General features: G+C 43.4%; 1 protein-coding gene across 14 annotated transcripts in view; it reads left to right on the forward strand.

The window, feature by feature from the left end:
• LOC105478913 (piezo type mechanosensitive ion channel component 2) overlaps positions 1 to 23,866 on the forward strand; it is a 475,658-nt gene that overhangs the window by 84,959 nt on the left and 366,833 nt on the right. For all 14 annotated transcript variants that reach the window (XR_985592.3, XR_011617161.1, XM_011736634.2 and 11 more), the window contains exon 2: positions 8,674 to 8,769. Coding sequence is in view for 12 of the 14 variants with exons in the window: in XM_011736634.2 (XP_011734936.1) it covers positions 8,674 to 8,769 (96 nt within the window). In the remaining 2 variants the exon portion in view is untranslated. The remainder of the gene's footprint in view (positions 1 to 8,673; positions 8,770 to 23,866) is intronic.

Genomic DNA, 23,866 nt, shown 5'->3' on the forward strand with positions numbered 1-23,866 from the left:
TTTATTTATTTATTTATTTATTTATTTATTTATTTATTTTGAGACAGAGTCTTGCTCTGTCGCCCAGGCTGGAGTGCAGTGGCGCAGTCTTGGCTCACTGCAAGCTCCGCCTCCTGGGTTCACGCCATTCTCCTGCCTCAGTCTCCCGAGTAGCTGGGACTACAGGCGCCCGCCACCTCGCCCAGCTAATTGTTTGTATTTTTAGTAGAGACGGGGTTTCACTGTGTTAGCCAGTATGGTCTCGATCTCCTGACCTCGTGATCTGCCCACTTCGGCCTCCCAAAGTGCTGGGATTACAGGCGTGAGCCACCGCGCCCGGCCCTAATTTATTTTTTAGTTTGTGCACTCACTAGTTATCTATTGCTGCATACAAATTGCTGCATACATTTAGCAGCTTAACACAACACACACCGTCTCAGAGTTCTTAGGAGTCAGGACTCCAGATGTGGCTTGGCTGCATCCTCTGGCACAGAGTCTCTTGTGGCTGCAATCCAGGGGCACTCGAGTGAGCATGTTGTCAGAGGAGGCCCTGCCTCCAAGCTGACTTGAGTGGCTTTTAGGTGGAAACCTCAGTCCTTTGCCACACGGGCCTCTCCGCAGGACACATGTCACGGCAGCTGGCTTCCCTCAGGGTGAGCAAGGGAGAGGGGATGCTCAAGACAAGCCTTAACCCTTTTGTAGCTTAGCTGTGGAAGTGGCAGCCCAATACTTTTACTGTAGTCTGTTCATTAGAAGTGAATCTCTAGGTACAGCCCACACTCAGGAAGAGGCGATTGCTCCAATGGATGTGAACACGAGGAGATGGGGACCACTGGGGGTGGTTTTAGAGGCCGCCCCTGACCCTGGGCCACCCTTGTCCTCACCATAGCTTGTTGGACTTTGCTATAAATAATTGTAACTAAAAGGTTGTGATGTGGGAAACCAAGACCAGGCTCTGTTCTCCCACCTCCGAAGTTAATCATAGGAAATCTTCCTTAATATACACACTTTGATTGCAAATAATATAAAGGCTTACATAGCAAAGTTATAAAAGTTTGAAACAACAACATACATTCAGAGCATTTGCCGTCATGTTCACAGAGGGCCCTGTGCTAAGTGCGGAGGGTGCGCGAAGGGGTCTGAGGCAACATCACACTTGATAAAGCAGCAGTTGTTGCCTGGGCGTGGTGGCTCACACCTGTAATCCTAGCCCAGCCTCAGCCTTACTGAGCCCTTGACATTTAACTGGGGAGAAAGATACACAGAATAAGGATGTGGTATGGTGGTGAGGTCATGCGCTTCTTGATGACAGCAGACTCAGGATCCCAACTGCAGGGGCACAAACCTCAGCCCGGCTACACAGCTGTACCCACTGGGCCTGCTTCTTCACATGTAGAAAGAAATAACAGACTTTGTAAAATGAGGATAATAACTGCAAGAGTTAATTGACATGAAAGGCCTAGATCCGGGCTTGACACACAGTAAGCACATTAGTATGAGCTCTTACATGAGTGAATAGTTACATGCACTGTGCATGCTCTTTAAGATGGTACAATCACACGAGTGAGTTTTATTTTTCTCTCGACCCAGAAATTGGCAGAATTAGGTAATTTTATTGTCCAACATGGATTAACATTAAAAAATCTCACCTAGGCTAAAAAAAAAAAGAGAAATGTTCTCATTTATTACGTTTTTATTTGGGGGCCCTGTCAGTTGGGACGTTTTCATTGCCACCAGAAATTCTGCATACCTTGATACCCTGTGGTTTCTTTTAGATGTCCTCAAGTTGTTTTCATTTTGTTTGTATGCATTCATTCGTTTTGTAAGCATGATCCTCTACTTTGGAGCAGATACAGTAGTGGGTATGGAGAGGACGGAGATAACAAAGGTTCTGCCCTACCCGGAAGGGCCCCGCTGACATAGAAGTACGTGCAAGGGGTGCTGGATGAGACGTACGCTTGAGGGGGCACCAGGGAACAAGAAATCTCATTTGGCCGGGCGCGGTGGCTCAAGCCCGTAATCCCAGCACTTTGGGAGGCTGAGGCGGGCGGATCACGAGGTCAGGAGATCGAGACCATCCTGGCTAACACAGTGAAACCCCGTCTCTACTAAAAATACAAAAAATTAGCCGGGCGAGGTGGCGGATGCCTGTAGTCCCAGCTACTCGGGAGGCTGAGGCAGGAGAATGGCGTGAACCCGGGGGGCGGAGCTTGCAGTGAGCCGAGATCCGGCCACTGCACTCCAGCCTGGGCGACAGAGTGAGACTCTGTCTCAAAAAAAAAAAAAGAAAGAAATCTCATTTGGAGGAGGGTATGCTCCTGGACAGCTTCCAGGAGGGGAAGCATGTGAGCTGTACAGGAAGATGCCTGATTCAGAAAGGACAGGGCAGATGCAGGCGATGTAGTTTTGCAGTAGCATGGAGCGCAGGATGGGCACAGGTGGGCAATTGGAGCTGCCAGCAGAGCAGCCAAACCCAGGGGGAGAATGATCACTTCCACGGCCACTCAGAGGGAAAACCAGAGTCCTCGGAGCCCTTGCAAGGCCCGGCATGATCCGGCCTCCTGGAGGCTTCTGCTTGCACACTGGGCTCTTTGGGGCTGTCTTCAGCAGGTTAGAGGGGTCTGGCTTGCTTCCGTTTTGCCTGAGTGCTTCTCCCAAAGGGAATTGGCAGGAATCACTCAATCAGCTCATCACCTCCCTCACCTCTGGGCTTCAACCTCACTTTCCCCTTCACGCCTCCCCTCGTCTAGGCTTTGGCTTTCACTTCTCTGGCTGGACTTCTTGTGGAGATAGCACTTCCTTTCCAACACACCACATGCTTTGCCTTTGATTTTGCCCATTGTTCACCACTGTCTCCCCACCAGCACATCAGCTCCCAAAGGCAGGGTGCGATCTCTCATTTCCGTTTTGCTCTCTGATGTAGCTCAAACACCTAGGACAACGCCCAGCACACAGTGTGTGCTGACTACATGTCTGTTGGCAGATGAATGACCAAATGTCTCTACAATGTTCTATAAAAGACTTCAACTTTGGATGAGAAATAAGCAGAAGGGAAAAAGCAGCTGGAAAGAGAATCCGAGCTTTTGTTCTTCTTCTTGTAGATCACCTGTTTTAGGTATTTGCTGTCACTCCAATCTGTGGAGTGAACATTTCTTTCTGCTTTGAATCTTTAAGAAAGGAGGTTGGGATGGGGGGAGTGGTGCAGAAAGCAACAAATATGTGTGTGACTCCTTTGGGATAAAAAGAACTTCTTGTCGATTCCTGTTCTCTTCTCTCATGCATTTTGCTTTATCGCATTTTTATTGCAATAAAATTATTGCATTTTGCTTCTTTCCTTGCTGACTTCTAGAATCAGCCATGGAAGCAGGCACCATGGGTCCTAACTCAGACCCTTGGCTGGAGTGTGCTATACTCCTGTTGTCTGCATTCTGGGATTAGTGCTTCTTGATCTGGTCTTCCTGTCTGGGTACCCGCCACTCGCATCCTGATGTGTCCCCCCAGCCTGGACTGTGCCCTAGGCCCAGATGCTCAGCACTTCGGTGACCAGGAGCACTTGGGCCCGGTCTGTTCCTTGGCGTCCTCTGCTCAGTCTCCCGGGCCTCCCCTTCTTGCTTCCAGCTTCCTGGTTGTGGCCGCATGTTCACTGCACTTCCATAGGTTGACTTCCTTCCTTCCTTCTGGGCTGAAGCCCTTCTGCGAGGGGCTGCAAGGGCTTCCTCACCGGCACTCACGACAGTTTAGTCTCCCCGTTGCAGTGGATTTCTTTTGTGAAAACCTTTCCCTTTGTGAAGCTGGGCTGTCCTGGTTTTCCTCATATCCGTCTCACATTTTTCTGCTGCTTTTTTCTTTCCTGCCTCTCAGTTTCCTTGCCCCCTCTCATCCCACCTGTAGGCAGAGCTAAGACAAACACCTGCCTCCTTTGTGCCTCTCTTTAGTGCTCTTCCCTTCAGAGAGTTCATTTTTTCTTATTATTTCAACTAACATCTCTGTTCAGGGCTTGATCTCCATGCCCTTTGATCGCCACCAAGCAGGAATGCTGACGGTCTGTGGGGCTGGTCCCATAAGATTATAATGCCATAGTTTTACTGTACTTTTTCTATATTTAGATATGTTTAGATACATAAATCCTCGCCATTGTATTACAGTTGCCTGTAGTATTCAGCACAGTAACATATGCTGCATATGTTTTTGGCCTAGGAGCAGTAGGCGACACCATATTGTCTAGGTGTGCAGTAGGGTGTACCATCTCTGTTTATGTAAGCACACAGTTCCCACAAGGACAAAATTACCTGACAATGCATTTCTCAGAACATATTGCTGATGCTAAGAGGTCCATGACTGTATTTGTGTCTGCCTCAATTTCTATTATCAATGTTTTATATCCTTCCATTTATAGGTCTTTCACCTCTTTGGTTAGCTTTATTTCTAAGTATTATTTGTAGCTACTGTGAATGGGATTTTTAAAATTTCTTTTTCAGATACTTCGTTGTTAGTGTATAGCGAATACTACTGATTTTCTTGTGTTGATTTTGTATTTTGAAACTTTACTGAATTAATTCGTTCTAACAATTTTTTGGTTGAGTCTTTAGGGTTTTCTTTATATAAGATCAGGTCATCCGCAAACAGACAAATTTGCTTTGCTTCTTCCTTTCCAATTTTGATGTATTGTTTTCTTTTTCTTGCCTAATTTCTCTGTCTAGGACTTCCCATACCACATTGAATAGAAGTGTCAAGAGTAGGCATTCTTGTCTTATTTCTGGTATTAGAAGAAAAATTTTAAATTGTCACTGATGAGTGTGATATTAGCTGTGTGTGTGTTACATATGGCCTCTATTGTACTGAAGTCCATTTCTTCCATATGTAATTTGTTGAGAATTTTTACCATGAAGGGTGTTGAATTTTGCCGGATAGTTTTCCTGCATCTTTGAGAAGATACATGGTTTTTGTTCTTCATTCTGTTAATGAGGTGTATCACATTGATAGCTATAGGTATGTTGAACCATTCTTGCATCCCTGGGATAAAGCCCACTTGATCATGATGAAGGAGCCTTTTTCTTGCTGAGTTGGGTTTGCTTGCATTTTGTTGAGGACTTGTGCATCTATGTTCATCAAGGACACTGGCCTGTAATTTTCTTTGCTTGTATTATCCTTGTCTGGTTTTAGTATCAGGGTAATGATGACCACATAGGATGACTTTGCAAGTATTCCCTCTTCTCTAATTTTCTTAGAAGAATTTGAGAAGAATTGGTATTATTTCTCCTTAAATGTTCAGTAGAATTCATCAGGCCCTGGGCTTTTATTTATTTCTTCATTTATTTTTGAGGGGAGATTTTTTTTTTATCACCGATTCTAATCTCCTTACTTTTTACTAGTCTGCTCAGATTTTTTATTTCTTCATGATTCCATCATGGTAGGTAGTATATTGCTAGGAATTTATTCATTTTTTCTAGGTTATCCAGTTTATTGATGTATAATTGCTCACAGAATCTCTTCTAATCCTTTATATTCATGTGATATCAGTGGTAATGTCTCCTCTTTCATTTCTCATCTTATTTTTTTGGATCTTTCTTTTCTTCTGAGTCTAAGGTTTCTGGATTTTATTTCTTTTCAAAAAACCAACTCATAGTTTTATTGACCTTTTCTATTGGTTTTCTAGTGTCTATTTTATTTGTTTCTGCTTTGATCTTTATTATTTCTTTCCTTCTACCAACTTTGGGCTTGGTTAGCGTTTCTTTTTCTGGTTCCTTGAGGTGTAATGGTAGGTTGTTTGAGATCTTTCTTCATTTTCATGTAAGCATTTATTGCTATAAGCTTCTCTCTTAGAACTGCTTTTGCTGGATTCCATAAATTTTGGTATGTTGTGTGTCCAATTTTGCTAATCCCAAGGTATTTTCTAATTTCCCTTTTACTTTCTTACTTTCTTCTTTGACTCATTTACTGTTTAGGAGCATGTTGTTTAATTTCCATGTATTTGCAAATTTTCTGAAATTCCTCCTGTTTTTGATTTCTAGTTTCATATCATTGTGGTTGGAAAAGACACTTGATACGATTTCAGTCTTCTTAAAATTGTTGAGACTTCTTTTGTGACCTAACATATGCTCTATTCTGAGAACCCTCCACCTGTGCTTAAGAAGAATGTGTATTCTGCCGGGTGTGGTGGCTCACGCCTGTAATCTCAGCACCTTGGGAGGCCGAGGCGGGCAGATCACGAGGTCAGGAGATCGAGACCGTCCTGGCTAACATGGTGAAACCCCGTCTCCACTAAAAATACAAAAAAATAGCCAGGCGTGGTGGCGGGCGCCTGTAGTCCCAGCTACTCGGAGGCTGAGGCAGGAGAATGGCGTGAACCCGGGAGGCGGAGCTTGCAGTGAGCTGAGATTGCACCACTGCACTCCAGCCTGGGCGACAGAGCGAGACTCCATCTCAAAAAAAAAAAAAAAGAAAAGAAAAAATAGAATGTATATCCTGCTACCGTTGGATAGACTGTTCTGTATATGTCTGTTAGATTCATTTGGTCTAAAATATAGTTTAAGTCTGATGTTTTCTTACTAATTTTCTGATTGGATGGTCTGTCCATTTCTAAAAATGGATATTGAAATCCCCTGCTATTATTACATTATAGTTTATCTCTTTCTTTATATCCATTGATATTTGCTTTATATATGTAGATGCTCCAATCCTGGGTGCATATATATTTACAACCATTACAGTTGATCCCTTTGTCACTATATATTGACCTTTATCTCATTTTACAGTTCTTAAAGTCTATTTTATCAGATATAAGTCTAGCTATCCCTGGTGTCTTTTGGTTTTCATTTGCATAGAATATCTTTTTCTATCCTTTCACCTTCAGTCTCTGTGTATTCTTAAATGGGAAGTGAGTTTCTTCCAGGTAGCATGTACTTGGGTCTTTTAAAAAATTCTAGCCAGCGCGGTGGCTCACACCTGTAATCCCAGCACTTTGGGAGGCCGAGGCGGGGGGATCACGAGGTCAGGAGATCGAGACCATCCTGACTAACACAGTGAAACCCCGTCTCTGGTAAAAATACAAAAAATTAGCCAGACATGGTGGTGGGTGCCTGTAGTCCCAGATATGTGGGAGACTGAGGCAGGAGAATGGCGTGAACCCAGGAGGCGGAGCTTGCAGTGAGCTGAGATCACACCACTACACTCCAGCCAGGGTGACAGAGCAAGACTCCATCTCAAAAAAATAAATAAAAAATAAATAAAAATTAAGTGTGCTTACATTTGCCTTTTATTGCTAGATTTCTCCATTGGCCTAATAGGGCCTAGTGGAGGAACAAAATGTTCTTTTTTATTTTTATATGTTTAGGCGGTACAAGTGCAATTTTGTTACATAGATATATTGCTTAGTAGAGAAGTTTGGGCTTTTAGTGTGACTATCACCTAATAGTATACAATGTATTAAGGTAATTATTGGTAGCCAAGGACTTACTACTGTCATTTTGTTTATTATTTTCTGATTATATTGTACTTCAGTTTGTTCATTTCTTTCTCTCTTGCTGTCTTCCTTTGTGATTTGGTGATTTTCTCTAGTGGTATGCTTTGATTTTGTACTTTTTGTCTTTTGTATCCGCTATAGGTTTTTGCTTTGTGGTGACCATGAGGTTTACATAAAGCATTTTAGAGTATAACAGAGTATTTAAAATTGATAACAACTTAACTTTAATCATATATAAAAAGTATGCACTAGGCCAGGTGCGGTGGCTCACACCTGTAATCCCAGCACTTTGGGAGGCTGAGGCGGGCAGATTACCTGAGGTCAAGAATTCAAGACCAGCCTGGCCAACATGACAAAAACCCATCTCTACTGAAAGTACAAAAATTAGCCAGGCATGGTGATGTGCGCCCGTAATCCCAGCTACTTGAGAGGCTGAGTCAGGAGAATCACCTGAATCCAGGAGGCAGAGGCTGCACTGAGCCAAGATCATGCCACTGCACTCCAGCCTGGACAACAGGACAAAACTCAGTCGCAAACAAAAAGATGTCTGAACTTTTTCTTTTTGTTTTTTGAGATGGAGTCTCGCTCTGTCGCCCAGGCTGGAGTGCGGTGGCTGGATCTCAGCTCACTGCAAGCTCCACCTCCTGGGTTCACGCCATTCTCCTTCCTCAGCCTCCCGAGTAGCTGGGACTACAGGCGCCCGCCACCTCGCCCGGCTAGTTTTTTGTATTTTTTAGTAGAGACAGGGTTTCACCGTGTTGGCCAGGATGGTCTCGATCTCCTGACCTCGTGATCCGCCCGTCTCGGCCTCCCAAAGTGCTGGGATTACAGGCTTGAGCCACCGTACCCGCCCGAAGTCTGAACTTTTATAGTCCACCCCCAATACCATTTTATGTGTATGGTGGCACAATTTACATATTTTTATACTATGTATCCCTTAAATTATTGTAGCTATTATTATTTTTAATAGTTTTGTCTTTTACCTTCATATTTCTTGGTTAGATTTTAAGACCAGTGTTGATGTATTTTAATTATCTGTTTCTCGTCATGCTCAACACAGTGATGAACACAGAATAAATACCTAATTTATTACTTTTTGATTGACATATCTATTCAGGACGTGACTGTTTGATCCAGTGACATCTGAGACCATCTTTTGTTATGCACCCCTGGTTTTGTCAACCTGCCTTTGTTAATGACCTTCTCACTCTCTTTTCTCTTCCCTCCCACAGCATGTGCATTCCGATACAATGGGCTCTCCTTTGTCTACCTTATCTACCTCTTGCTCATTCCTCTGTTCTCAGAACCAACAAAAACGACAATGCAAGGTAAGAGAATTTTGTTCTTCTATAACACAGAGTTACACAGTCTGAATGTATTTTGCTGGGCTCCTTGGGATGGTCTTTATCCAATGGCACAGATGTTATCTCTGCAGCAGGGCTAGTATGGCATGGAGTGGGTGTCAAACATTTTAGCAACTACACAAGTAGAGCTCTATAGAAGTTGTTTGTGATGCATGTTTGTCACACAGCTAATAAATTCCCTATTAGGGCTTCATAGTAAGCATGGCAGTATCACTGGAATGTTTTGGCTAGTTAACACTAACTCAGAGTGTTGTCAATAAAGTAAGACAAATCTCATGACAGCATTGGTACATGCATTTGTCTTTTGGGTTGTGGGGAGAATGTGGTGGCAATTGGAAGAGGCAGAGCAGTATTTGACATTTCTGAGCCACTTACAGGAGAATGGAGTTGGAAGCTTGGTCCCAGCCATAACTTCGTACATTAGTTAAGGTTTCTTAAATATGTCTTAATAACATAATGAAAGAGAATAATTTGATTTGGAGGGTGTAGTTCCTCAAGTGTTTGGCTCTCATTCTGGTTACTCTATAAGAACCTGAAGGCGTAGAATATAGAGTACTGACTCTAATTTCTGAGGCTCTGATTAGGAAACATGCTCTGGTTTATGAATTTTTCAACTTGAAGTCCTGTCACAAGTATTCAAATTAAACCACACTGAGTTAATTTAATAAATTTTTTTTTCAAAGTACTACCATGATGAGAAGTACAGCCTGTGCCAAATGTCTTAGGTGAGTGCCGTGGCCGTATGTTTACATGAAAGGGAAAGGAAGTTGTTTGACCCCATCTACGGAGTGGTGTGGGAAAGGTCATTGGTGATTTCCTTGTTAGTGACGAACTCTTCAGAAAAAGAAGTAAAGACCACGGTGTGCACAGAACAACAAATAATGACTGTGACTTTCCTGTTCGCCCTCATTCTCTGTAAACTTCATAGGGCATATCATGATCATCCATCGTAGTCGTTATGACTGCAGATGGCATGTTGATTTTCCTGTCTCTAAATAACAGAAATTCTAAGTCGCCAAAATCCTTAATACACAATGTATATAAAGGGTAGAGAAATGTGAGTTTGTGCAAATCCTTATAAAACAAAAATACATTGTTAATGGGACCCCTGTCGCCAGAGCCTCATTCCTAAAGGAATTAGCATAAACAGAATAGTTTCTGGCCTGAGAAACAAGATGATAGCATACAGGCAACTACTCTTCTACGGTTTGGAGCTCCTTTTTCAAAGAAAGAAGGTATGTGCATTCACAATAAAGTGCTTTAAAAATTACTATCTTTATATATCCAATTAAGTTATCTATCGCTTTTACATCAGTGTGGCCCTTTATTGTTTTATTTGGAAATCAAGTAACTGGGATTTCCCCCTACATACTTCTGTGACAACCCCTGACTTTTTCTTTTTCCCAAACTAACCAGCTGTGAATATGCAGCAGTGTCAGACATGCCAAACAGTTGATGGCTTGTGGACATCAGTTCATGCTCAGATGTGCCAGGGACTGACACTATCAGGGACATCATAGGTGAAACATAAAATCTGAAGGAAAAAACTTAATCCTCTCTGCATAAAGAAGTATCATGAAGTAACAAAATGTTACAAGGTCAGTGCACAAACAAAGCACAAATGGGTACCCAGGTGTCTGCTGGTGCTGCTCATGGTAAGAGAGGAGGAAAGAAAGAGTTGGAAAGGGAAATCCACATACATCCTTCCAGTCAGTACTGAAAGCAGCATTTGGATGACTTATTTTCCTCTTTCTCCAATTTAGCACCAAGAACCATGACTGATCTTCAACATAACCTCATTTATGTGTTTGTTTATGTACTTGCAGAGGGACTCCAAGCAAGGATATCTTACTTTTTTCTGAACACGTAGGACTCAGAATCCACGCATTTCTGAAATCTGTGTTTTGAGGCATCTTGTGTTAGACCAACATTGTCCAACCTGTGGCCCGGACAGTTTTGAATGTGGCCCAACACAAATTTCCAAAGTTTCTTAAAACAATATGAGATTTATGTGAGGACTTTTTTTTTTTTTCTCATCAGCTATCATTAGTGTTAGTGTATGTTATGTGTGGCCCAAGAGAATTCTTCTTCTTCCAACGTGGCCAGGGAAGCCCAAAGATTAGACACCCTGGTTAGGCATTACTGGCAGTGCAAGGCCTCGTCTTAAACATAAAATTCCAGTCTCTCCACTGTTCTGTAGACCAGGGTTGTCCACTGTTTTGCTCTCAGTGCCATCAACAGGACAAAGAATATCGATCGGAGTATTATTACACGTTTTCCCGTGCCTGTGTTTAAGCTGACGATTTGTTGCGAAGCCTTATGTACTACTGTGCTGTAGAAGAAAGATGAGGATCCGCAGTTAGTTATATGACAAAACGTGAAATAATTTTGTTTTTTTTTTTTTTTTTTGAGACGGAGTCTCACGCTGTTGCCCAGGCTGGAGTGCAGTGGCGCGATCTCGGCTCACTGCAAGCTCCGCCTCCCGGGTTCCCGCCATTCTCCTGCCTCAGCCTCCTGAGTAGCTGGGACTACAGGCACCCGCCACCGCACCCAGCTAATTTTTTGTATTTTTAGTAGAGACGGGGTTTCACCATGGTCTCGATCTCCTGACCTTGTGATCCGCCCGCCTCGGCCTCCCAAAGTGCTGGGATTACAGGCTTGAGCCACCGCGCCCGGCCAATAATTTTGTTTTTAAAAATGCTTGTAGACTCAGTACACTTAACTGGTGGGTACTATCTGATTAGTGAGGGCTGCAACTTACAGAATCGTGGAATTTTAAGGTTGGAACAACTTTTAGGAGTTATCAAGCATCTTGCAGCAACCACTGGTGGAACTTCTACAATAGCCATGTTGGCTGGTCACTTGGTTTCTTCTTAGATGCTAATGGTGCCAGGGAGCCATCTGTGGCCCTGGGAAGTCTATAGTATTATCAGACAGTTCTTTCTTGAATCAACCTGAAATCCACCTCCCTGCAAATCCAAGCTATTGTTTCCAATGTAAAGCAGCAACGAGTTAACAGAGAGCCAGAAAATCACTTTACAATACTGTTGTGAAGGGAATTATCAAAAGACAGGGATTCGACTAAATGACTTCCTGTTTTTAGTCATCTGGGCTTTTAGAATTCTTGATTTGCTGTTTCAGATCTTGACGTGTGTAATTATCTCAGTAGGTAAGGCCCCAACTAGACATCAGGAATCACTCTAAGCATTTTAAAAACAGAACATTAAACAGAAAGGGTTGGTTACTGAAGGGGGTGGAAGATTCAGGAAGTCGAAAGGAATGTTGAAGCAACCGGAACACTGGCAAGGCACGAAGGCTGGGGGAAGCCGGGGACAGCATGAGCAGAGCTCAAGAACGAGGGCCATCCAGGAGCCGCTAGACCCTCAGGAGAAGGTCCAGAAATGGCTCTATGTACAACCAGGCCTTGCCTGGGCCTCTTCACTGTCAGCTGTGTCCATCAGCTGTGAGCATCCCAAGCTAGTCATCAGTTAAGTACCCGTCACTTATCCAATGTCTTCTCCCTTCATGCTTCATTCAATGCACAGAATATTCCTAGTTACTCAGCACAGAATATTCCTAGTTACTCACGGATGGGATTTATGGACTGTCTGATAGTTGTACCTGCTGAAACCAACTGAAAAGGGCTCTGGACAATTTCAGAATAAAAAACTAAGGATTTATGACCTGGTGCATGACTGGAGGAAGCGTCTATCCTAGGTTTGTGGGTAGGTCCTCCATGGACACCTGGAAAGGCTAATGGACACAGCTGACCGTGAAGAGGCCCAGGCAAGGCCTGATTGTACATAGAGCCATTTCTGGACCTTCGCCTGAGGGTCTAGCGGCTCCTGGATGGCCCTCGTTCTTGAGCTCATGCCCCTGCCTGGCTCCCCACAGCCTTCCTGCCTCACTGATGATGTTCCAATTGCTTCAACATTCCTTTTGGCTTCCTGGCTCTTCCATCCCCTTCAGTAACCAACCCTCTCTATTTAACGTTCTCCTTTCAAAATGCTTAAAATGATTCCTGATTTCTGGTTGCGGCCTTACCTATTAAGATAATGACACACTTGAAGTTCTGAAATAGCAAATCAAGAATTCTAAGAGCCTAGATTTCTAAAAACTTAGTTCCACCCACACTGACTTCCTCTCGAGGCTCTTCTCTCTGTGAGAATCTCTGCTAAAGAGCTGTGTGCGGTGGACGCTATGGAGGGAGTTGGAAATTCCCTTTCAGGACTGAGCTTCCATTCCCAGCAGCTGGGAGGTGTTTCCTTGACCACTCTCAGCAAAATCCCTCCCTGGGAATTGGTGGTGGCTGAAGGGAGCTGCTTTACCCAAACTTCTCCTCCCTGTCCGGGGCAGCCTGGAGCCAATGACCACTCAACACAGGGTGCCGAGGCCTCAAAGCTGGAAAGTTTCTGAAGGGCTGTGGCAGCTCCAGAGCATCCCAGCAGCTGAGGCCCCCATTGCAAGAGCATGACAATGGGATCTGTCCCTCTGTGGGATCTGGATTTCCTCACTCCCTGCCAGGTATCCCTGCAAGGGAACTGCCCCATAATCCTCCTGCCCTAGGAATCCATCTCAGCCTCGGTTGCTGGGGAACCAGATCTTGGAAGGTCTTTGAAGCAGGGACCTTTTTCCCTGATGGAGCTTGAGGGCAGAGGAGTCAGCATAGAGGTGGTGGGACCTTGACACAGAAGTGGCCGTCACACCCAACGAAGGGCGTACACACAGGGAAGGGTGCACACACTCTGCCAGAGGCTGCAGCGCAGGCCCAGTGCGGCTCCGAGGTCCAGCCTGCAATAGACTTGACCTGGGCCTGGGTGTCATTCTTTTGGTCAAGTTTTCCCCCACTGCAACTGGAGACCCAAATCCCTCAGGGTTATTAGGCTTTGTGGGGACATAATTTAACAGATATAATTTAAAACAAAATATAAAATTACTACACAAATAGTCACTGTTCTTAGTTGTGGAATTTACCCTGGTTTGAACTGGCACCTCTGTGCTGTCACAGCTCCCTTTGCCTGGAATCCCCTTCCCCAGATTTTGAATGATGGTCTCTTCCCAGAATTCAGGTTTATCTTAGATGTCCCTCCTTCAGACCCTCTTCCCTCATCCCCTTAACTAAAGCTGACATACCTTCATCCCACTTTTTTTTTCATGTTATGAGCAAGTTTTATTTTTCCCGGTATTTATACCTTTCCAAAATTATTTGTGCGACAAATCCATAGCAAGAGCTGGACTTGCAGACCCTGCCACTCAGCTCTTCTGTTTCCTCCCTTGATTCTTCCTGCAAACCTCCTCTGTGGGGTGATCCTGCCCCTGCCCCTTGGTGAAGTTTTTTCTTTTTTTTTTTTTTTTTTTTTGAGACGGAGTCTGGCTCTGTCACCCAGGCTGGAGTGCAGTGGCCGGATCTCAGCTCACTGCAAGCTCCGCCTCCCAGGTTCAAACCATTCTCCTGCCTCAGCCTCCCGAGTAGCGGGGACTACAGGCACCCGCCACCACGCCAGGCTAATTTTTTGTATTTTTACTAGAGATGGAGTTTCACTGTGTTAGCCAGGATGGTCTCCATCTCCTGACCTCATGATCTGCCTGCCTCGGCCTCCCAAAGTGCTGAGATTACAGGCGTGAGCCACCGCGCCCGGCCGCCCCTCAGTGAAATTTTAAGCAGTCCCCAGAGCCCCTGCCCTCCGGTTTCTCAGGCAGGAGTTCCTCATCAGTCTAGCCAGTCCCCCAAACTCCAGGATCATCTCATCCATGCTCCTCTCCCTGGGCTTGGCATTCTCTCAACCGTATCTAACTCTCAAGTTCCCCAACATTGATTATTTCATATCTCCACAGGATGGGGGCTACGGGTTGAAAATAAATGTTCTTTTTCACAGTATTCACTGAAGAATGAGGGAGTATTTGGCAGGAAACCTTTGTTCCTCAGCCTTTTAGGAGCATCTCACTGTCAACCAAGTCAGGGTTTTATGTTAATACATTTATGTAGAGTGTCTGTCCCTTCTAGTAGATAAACATCAAGATGGCAAGGATATGCTTTTTGGCCCAAAGGCTGCTTGATGTATATATAACAGGCATTCAGCACATATTTGTAGAATGAATAAATTTTATTTCCAGTGTCTAGAATTTTAGATGAAGGTATAAACCTAGCTCTAGTCCTATGCTTATGTCAATCTTCAAAATAGCAAACATCAGAGAATAGTTACTGCATGCAGCAGTCCTCTGGAGACAGAAGCTTGGGGTGTCATAAGCCATGGGATTTGGCTGTTAGATTTAATTAGGATTGCAGGATCATGAGTAATTAAAGAAATCAAGACTCTTAAAAATGTTTTATGCTTTCACTTACAAGGATGGGCATTTTATTTTAGTGTGTAATACTGTAGGGAAGGAGATGAACATTTTCTTGCTCTTCACAAACTGTGCTTTGCATTAGGATTGAGACTGTCCTGCATTAAATGTGTTAACTAATGTATAATTAACGTCAGGTCAGGTCGCCCAAGAATTGCAAACTAATGAGGTATTAAGGTTTTTGTTTGTTTGTTTGTTTGTTTTGAGACGGGGTCTCACTCTGTCGCCCAGGCTGGAGTGCAGTAGTGCGATCTCGTCTCACTGCAGCCTCCACCTCCCAGGTTCAAGCGATTCTCCTGCTTCAGCCTCCCAAGTAGCTGGGAGCACAGGGGTGTGCCACCACCCCTGGCTAATTTTTGCAGTTTTTTTTTTTTTTTTTTTTTAGTAGAGACAGGATTTCACCACATTTCCCAGGCTGGTCTCGAACTCCTTACCTCAGGAGTTCAAACTCGTAACCCACCTTGGCCTTCCAAGTGCTAGGATTACAGGTGTGAGCCACCACACCCGGCCTCTAATAAATTTTTAAGTGGACTGTTATTATTATTTTGAAGCACAACTTACTACTTTGAATGTCAGAGTGAGCTAGACTTAGAAATCTTATTCTCATTTGTGTGACTATAGCCAGTCTTTACTAGAGGATTTTAGTAGTGCTCTCTAAATATTAGTAAAGAAATATGTAATTTCCAAGGTTTTTTTGGTGTACTACTCCAAGATACAGCTGGTATGTTCAATTTTTAGTTATATAATACTTAGGTTAATTGATTGATCAATAAAGAGCCAATAGCTCTCTCTACTAAGTTCATATAACTATTTACATGCATTTATTAATTTAATCTTCACAACAAACTTTTAAGGGAGCTGTTACTATGATCAATAATCCTCATGTCACAGACAAAGACTGAGTTCCAGGTGGGTTCATAGCAAGCTGCAGGACACCCAGGTGCTACGTGGGTGAGCCACACTCTTAGTCACTGTGTTGTTCTGACTCATGCCCTTGACAGAGCTAAAGCTCCTGCAAATTTGCAAGGGAAGAGGGAAACCTGGTCACTTAATAAATGCTTGTTGGCTGACACATCACCAGGCTCGAGGAACGAGGGTCTGGAGAGATAATGTGAGTATGCTTAAGGGAGATATTTTAATATGCATTGGTGCAGATTGATGACATATGTGTATGTTACATAGAAAATATGTCATATTAAGTGTGACCAATTATTTCTTTCACCAAATATTAATTGAAAGATTGTTCTTCACAAAAGACTATATTTGGATTTGTGGAGGATAAAAAGTTGGAGAAAAACACTGCTCTTAATTAGTCTCTCAAACACATTGGATTTTATTTATCTTATTGAGTGGTAACTCGTTCAATGTAGCAATCTTAGAGAGCCACCTACTTACTCCAGTGATGCTGTTATTTATCTAAACTGATTAAATTAGACTTGTCAAATTAAAAAAAAAAGAAGACAAGTATAAAGCAAAGGGTTCAAAGGTGACTCCTTATCATGAATGTGGAGGCTGGAAGTTTATTTGAATGAGAACAGCCTGGTGAATACACGTGGAGTAACTATGTAGTTTTCCATGAGGAATGTATGTGATCTCATATGTTATAAAATGAGATACCCAGGTGAGAAGGCAGCATCCCGAGGAAGTGTTAACTCACTGGATTCATCCTAGAATCTTGACTATAAAAGTCAAGCAGTATCCATTTGGGACAGCCCAGAGATTCAGAGATTAATCTGGAGAGGTTCTTTATCCAAAGCACCCACTTTTATGTCACATTTCTATGTGCCAGGTACTGTTCTAAGTATCCTCTATACACTAACTCATTGTATTAGAGAAGAGAAAAACCACTGATTGCAAAGGCAGAACCTCCATTCTGAAATGAAAAAAAATTATGAAGTTAACTGGAATAAAAAATCCCTTAAACTGGGAATACCACATAAGGAGGCGCTGATATTAAAGCTCTTTTCTCCTATTAAAAAAATTGAAACCGCCTCAGTGAGACCTGGTACATTTTGGTCAGTCTACTTCCTGCTCTTCTTTTGTGGCTTCACTTCACCAGGCCTTTCCAGGTGTCCATGGAGGTCCTACCCACAAAACGGGCGTAGATGCTTTGTTTGGTCATGCACCAGATCACAAATTCTTAGTTTTTGATTCTGAAATTGTCCAAAGTCCAGAGCCCTTTTCACTTGGTTTCAACAGGAACTACAGAAACATCCTTCCATTTACTCACAATTGAAGTTCTAATATCATCAGTAAAGCGGCCACAGTCTGAGCTAGGGGACACGCATCCAGCTACAGTGTGACATTCGCTCTCTGCAGGAAATTGTTCCTGTTCGCTTGTTTAGTCCTGCCGACAAGTTACCTTTGTTAATATGTGCTCTTGCAGGCTGGAGTAGATAGACAGGTCATATCCACGTCTTTCTGGGGAGAATCAGTTATTTACTGGGGGCTAGTTGAGAAGAAATATGCTCCAAATCACAAGACTACACTTCCTGGGCAACACTAGCTATCGTCCTACAGCCAGACTATTTTAGAAGCATCATCATCTAATCAGTTTGTATATGAAATGTTTATATTACACACACACACACACACACACACACACACCCCCTAAGTGATGGTTGCTGTCTAAGGTGTGTTAATTATTTCTAAGAGCAAAGTTGTCTTCTTATCCAAGAACCCGTCCTCAGTCTGACAGCCTTTGTTCTGAAGGCTCTCTAAGGTTGGACAACACTGTAATAGATGAGAAAAAAACCCCAGTGGTAGATGAAAGGGAAGGACTTCTGGTGCCTGTGTGGGTTTTTCGGAGGTCTCTTCTATTGGGTTGTGATGGCTGGCTCCCCTGGAGCAACCAAAAGACAGATCGTGGCCCCAGTGTTTTGCTGAAGCCCATAAAATGGCCACGGGAATAACAACAAAACTGCACACTGCCAACCCTTTCAGGCCTTGCCCCCCAAATATTTTTTCAATGTGTGCTTTTGTGGAGAAGATTTTTGTCCTCCTTGTTTTGAAAGGAGTAGGTCTCTGAAATATCATTTGAGGTTTTTTTTTTTTTTTTTTAAACCTGGTAAATTTTGCTGTGTTATTTTGAGCAAGGTAGCAGTTCCCCTGATATATTTCCTTGCATTTACACTCAAAAGTTATTATTAATTATATACTTATATTTTGTTTTTTGGGATCTTTTCCAACATTTGGAGAGGCAGAATTAGAAAGGGGTAGGAAGGAGAGGGGCTTCTTGTGCTTTGGTGACAGTTGTAACCAAGTGACAATTTTAGCAGATCAAGTTAACTTTTGTACCCTGTTGTAAAAGTCTAAGAAGATAGAAAAGCATATTTTATTCTACTCTGCTCTGAACAAGAGTTCTACTTTAAAAGGAAGTTGTACTAATCCTTTAATCACGTATATGTGTGTGTGTGTGTAAAATAAACACCAAAAGCACCTTATCCTGAGGCTCTGACCCAGCTTACACTTTGCCAGATCACTAATGGCCCCCTGAGAAAAGAAAAACGATGCTCCATTAGCCTGCATGAAGAGGCAGTGCGATCTGTAACTTGTAAAGACATGTTTAGACATCAGAAAGGAAATCGTAGCAGATATTTAAAGCTGATTGCATCGGTTTTGGTTAAAAACAGTCCTTATAGCATTAGGCTTATTATTATTATGTTTTACTATGTCATAATAAGGCAAAACACAGGAAAATATTAATTGAGTGAATTATTAGGTGTTTTATTATCAATATCAGCTCACCACCAAAAGGAATGCTAAAAAAATTAGATGCCTGTTTCCTGAATTGTTAAATAAATTAATGTGGGTCTTTTAGGTTATTTTAGTTGTTCTTTTTTGGGATGGTACAGATGTCATATTCTATTGTTGCCTTATATTGGGCATGCACTATTCAGTCAGACAGAGGGAGTTTCAGGCAGCATATAATTCTCACTTTAGGAAACACTAGGTTGTATTATATTACTAAAGAAATATTTCAGAAGCCCCAAGCTTTTTGCTTTATTTGGCTACGATAAGCTTTATCTAAAATATGACTTCACCTTTTGTATTAGTCCGTTTTCATGCTGCTGATAAAGACATACCTGAAACTGGTTAATTTATAAAGAAAAAGAGGTTTAATGGACTCACAGTTCTATGTGGCTGGGGAGGCCTCACAATCATGGTGGGAGGTGAAAGGCATGTCTTATATGGTGGCAGACAAGACACAAGGAGAGCCAAGCAAAAGGGGAAATGTCTTATAAAATCATCAGATCTCGTGAGACTTATTCACTACCACGAGAATGGTATGGGGGATACCATCCCCGTGATTCAGTTATCTTCCACCAGGTCCCTCCCACAACATGTGGGAATTATGAGAGCTGCAATTCAAGATGAGATTTGGGTGGGGATGCGGCCAAACCGTATCATCTTTCATTTAAATGCTGCCCTGTTATTATAGTTGAGTTAGTTCACTTGAGTTGGTATCAGTTTGTTGATCAGCTCTTCAAGTTACCCTTCTTTCATTTACTCATTTGACAAACATTACCTGGTGCCTGCTCTACCAGGCCTTGTACTCGGCAGTTGGGCATACAAAGGTAAAGAAGACAGGCCCTTGGTCCCCAGAATATTAATCCGGCTCTGCCGTCTATTCACTGCATGCTCGGGCAAGTTACTTGAATTCTCGGATTCCTGCTTCCTCGAATGTTGAGTGCTTGTCACTGGTCCTGGAGAGAACATTGAGGGGCTGGCACTGCCATTCACAGGAACTCATCAGGCCTGATACGTGCTGAAGAGACAGATAAAGCCCTCAAGAGGAGGAAACCATAGCTCCTCCTTTGATTTCTTAGGGTTATTTTCCCTTTAAAGGTGTTTACCTCTAGCTGATTTGTTTATGTATTTTTTGAGTCAATTTATTTCAGTTTTTTTGAAGCTGACTTGCTTCAAAGCCTGGATGAGACTAATTTTTGATGGAATCATTTATTAAAGCATCTGAGCTTTACTTCATCTGTAGCTATTTTGCCTAAGCAGACCTACTTGAATTTGAGTTGATTCATAGGAAATAGCCTTTTGAGATGAATACTTACATTTAACTTTCAAAAAGTGCTGATTATTAATTACCAGAATAATAAACAGGAAATACAGTGATAGCTGCATGCCAGGCAACTGTCCCAAGCTTTCTACATAGTAATTCATTTAATGCTTCCGTACCCATGAGACAGGTATAGTATTATTTATGTTTTACAGATAAGGAAATCAAGAAACACAGAGGCTACTGAGTAATTCCTGAAACTATCAGTTTTAAAAATTGATTCAATGAGTGAAAGCTTCTAATATAAATAATTCAGTTATCTATATAAGCATTTCCCTCATTCCACTGTATCTTACTATAAAATTAATAGTGAGGGAAGATAAATATAGAGATTATGCCTGTTTGTGCACATGCCTTCCAACATATAAGAGACAATTACTGTACTTTAAGCTGCCTTTTAGTATATTTCTTCAGCATTAAGCAGGGAAGACAAATAAACACACTGAGAATACTGGTACAAAGTATGCATTCATTTCCTTTGGTCACTGAATAAGCATTAGTGAGTGTCTGAAACGGGCCAGGCAGTCCGCCTGGCACCAGAGCCATGTGTAACTGTAAGACAGGTCTTTTTAATCTTACAGGTAACCATTTTGTCCTTTCTTCTTTCCCTCTTCCCTTTCTCCGTTTTTTAAAAACTTAATTTTGCCTAAATTTATTTTCTGCATTGTAGCTTGCCAATATTGTGTGCCCTTAAGGGGTACTGGGGAAAGGTACTGATGGTCTCCTCGGGCAGTCAGGAGCAGGGGCTTTCAGGCTTGAAGAGGTGTCACATGCTGCTGGTGGCAGTGGCTGCCGCTGTGCTCTTTACTGTCTACACCTGGCTCTAGCAGGTGGCACTGGGTGGGTTGGCCTGGAACCACTTTCAGAGCCGCAGACCATGCAGGAGGATGGCCTGGAGTACATGAGCATGTGTGTGTGCAGGATTGTGTGTGGATTTCACGTCCTTAAGAGGCCTCTTTTTCCTCTTTCCTGGCAACCTGGCTAGCCATTAACTCTTACAGGTCCCTTTGCACTTGGTTGCAAAGGAATGTCACCTTCAAACATCAATGTCGCCATCATTATATTCCCATTCCCTGGGGTCTAATAGCATCTGCGGAATGAAAACTGCTCTTTTAGGATGCAGGGACACCTGACAAAGCCATACTCTGGTTGTTATGGAGAAAGGCCCTAACTCCCATTGTAGTAGCTGGTGCAGTGCTCTCCCCAGATTCCCCGCCCTCCTCCTTAGGACCAAGGCTTCGATTCTCCCTATTGCCTGGAGTGTTGGTGGCTGAAAGCTCATGGCCGTGTCTGTTCTGGAAACTGTTTTCTGCTAAAAGGATCCGCCTTATCCAAGCTTTGCCTCTTCTTTGTTGTGGATGTGGCTCTCATTTCCAAGAGTGGAATTTGGGGGATGGGGAGGGAGGAGAGGAGTCCCTGTCCCCTTGCCCTTTGCCCTACTCTAGGACAACTCCCCTGGGCCGTCTTTGGGATAGGCAGGAGCCTCTGCTGCACTGCGCTACTCCCTGACTCCTACTCCGTTCCAACCTTGCTCCCCACTCCCATCCCACTGCTGTTCCTGAATGCTCACCCAGGGAATCATCCACTTGCCAGTCTCCACCACGGTGTCTGTTTCCACAACCTTAGCTGACCATCCAACAGCTCTGACAAGTTTGCGTCCATTCTCTGAGCGCAAGGGCAGCAGTGGTGGGAGGAGGACCCCAGGGAGGCATGTGCAGAAAACGGGGCTCCTGAGTGTGGCTGGACAGGTGTGCCCTGCACAGGCCCTCATGGAGAGGATGAGTGAAGGTGGAAATCTGGTCCTTGTTTTGCTAGCAAAACCTAATACTGTAATTCTGAGTTGCATAAACTTGAATATTAAGGAGTCCCATGAGTGGGCTAGCAGTGGCCTTGCAGGAAAAAGTAAGAGAGTGTATCAAAGACAAGTTTTGGAGCAGTACACAATTTCCTGAAGATAAGCCGTGCCTCCCCATAGATGCCCCTGTACATTTCCTCTTCCACCCTCCTCAGCCCTCGTGTGGCTTCTCTAGAGCCCGGCTTCTGGAGCACTGCACAGGAGATCGTGTCTGTCAAGTCCAAGTCCTGGCCTGCCTTGGCCTCCTTGGTGTGACCATTCCATGCAGAACTAAATGGTCGACATAATTCCTAACTGCTTTATCCTGTACTGAGAGTCAGAAAGAGGCCAGGCCCTTAGGAGAACAAGAGATGGAGGGAGCCCAGAAAGTGGCTCATAGACTGGAAAGACCTGAGCGGCACCCAGCGGAGCCACAGCACAAAGGAGCACCTGCTGTGGAGCTGCGTGGACGCTTGCACCCTCTCACTTCCACAATTACTTGTTAGCTGACTGTGCTGTAGGCGAGGATTGATTACTTATTTATCCCCAGGCTGATTCAACAGCCAGGTTATTACAAGGCCATGATCAAGGATACAGGCTGTGCTGACCACTTTTTCATAAAAACGAGAGTTCAGCCAACACTTGTCCCATAGGAGTGAGCTGAGAGCAGTGACAAGGTGCTGATTGGGCTGCATCTGTCTTTGAACAGCAGTAACTGATTCTATCATTCAACCATATGTTGCTCATCAAATATTCAGCAGCTAGAGCTTTCACAAAGGCTTTTTGAAGCCCCACGTACATGCAGCAGGGAATAAGAAGACAGGTTCCTGAAAGCTGGGCTGGGCTGGGCTTTGTGTTTGGAAATGGGGGACCAGCCAGTTGAATGGGGGAGGAGGTTAGGGGACAGTTGCCTGGGGAATTTTTAAATACTTGTGGTCCAGAGTTTTGCTGATTTTTGACCTTCTGTGGAACACCCTAACTGAATCTGAATGAGCAAGTCCTGTACATTTATTCATATGGGACAACCTATCACATAAAGATGGCACAGCAGTGAGTGGTGGGACTAGATGGAGTGTGGATTGACCGACTCATACAACGGCAAGCAAAACCAGACGCAGCCCCTCTCAGCCAGAAATGGACTGTCTAGTTGGTGATCCTAAAGTGTAAGTTTAGTTGTATAGAATACATTCTGAAGTCTAAATATAATTCTCATTATTTACAGATTCTGTATTTGTGAATTCACATCCCTGCTAAAAGGTATTTGTAATCCCCAAATCAATACTGAAAATGCTTACAAGGTCATTCTTGGACATGCACAAACTGCAAAAAATTTGAGTTCCCCGACGCCCATGTTCCCAGCTGAGCTGGCACAAAGTGACACTCTGCTCTCTTCCTTTAGTTCTCATGCCACACCATAGACAAGCGTCCGTTCATCTATTCGGTGCCACATTTTTTATATTTTGTGTGTGTGATTTCACTGTTTAAAATGGCACCCATGCATGGTGCTTAAGTGCTATCTAGGGTTCTCAAGCACAGGAAGGCTGTGATGTGTCTCATGGAGAAAATACATGTGTTACATCGGCTTTGTTCAGGTTTGAATAATTTTCCTGTTGGCCATAAGTTCAATGTTAATGAAACAATAATATACATCAAATAAGTTTTCTTTTTTGTTTGTTTTTTGAGATGGAATCTCGCTCTGTTGCCCAGGCTGGAGTGCAGTGGCACAATCTTGGCTCAATGCAAGCTCCGCTTCCCAGGTTCATGCCACTCTGCTGCCTCAGTCACCTGAGTACCTGGTACTACAGGCACGT

Source organism: Macaca nemestrina, chromosome 19 (genome assembly GCF_043159975.1).
Source record: "Macaca nemestrina isolate mMacNem1 chromosome 19, mMacNem.hap1, whole genome shotgun sequence".
Taxonomy (NCBI): Eukaryota; Metazoa; Chordata; class Mammalia; order Primates; family Cercopithecidae; genus Macaca; species Macaca nemestrina.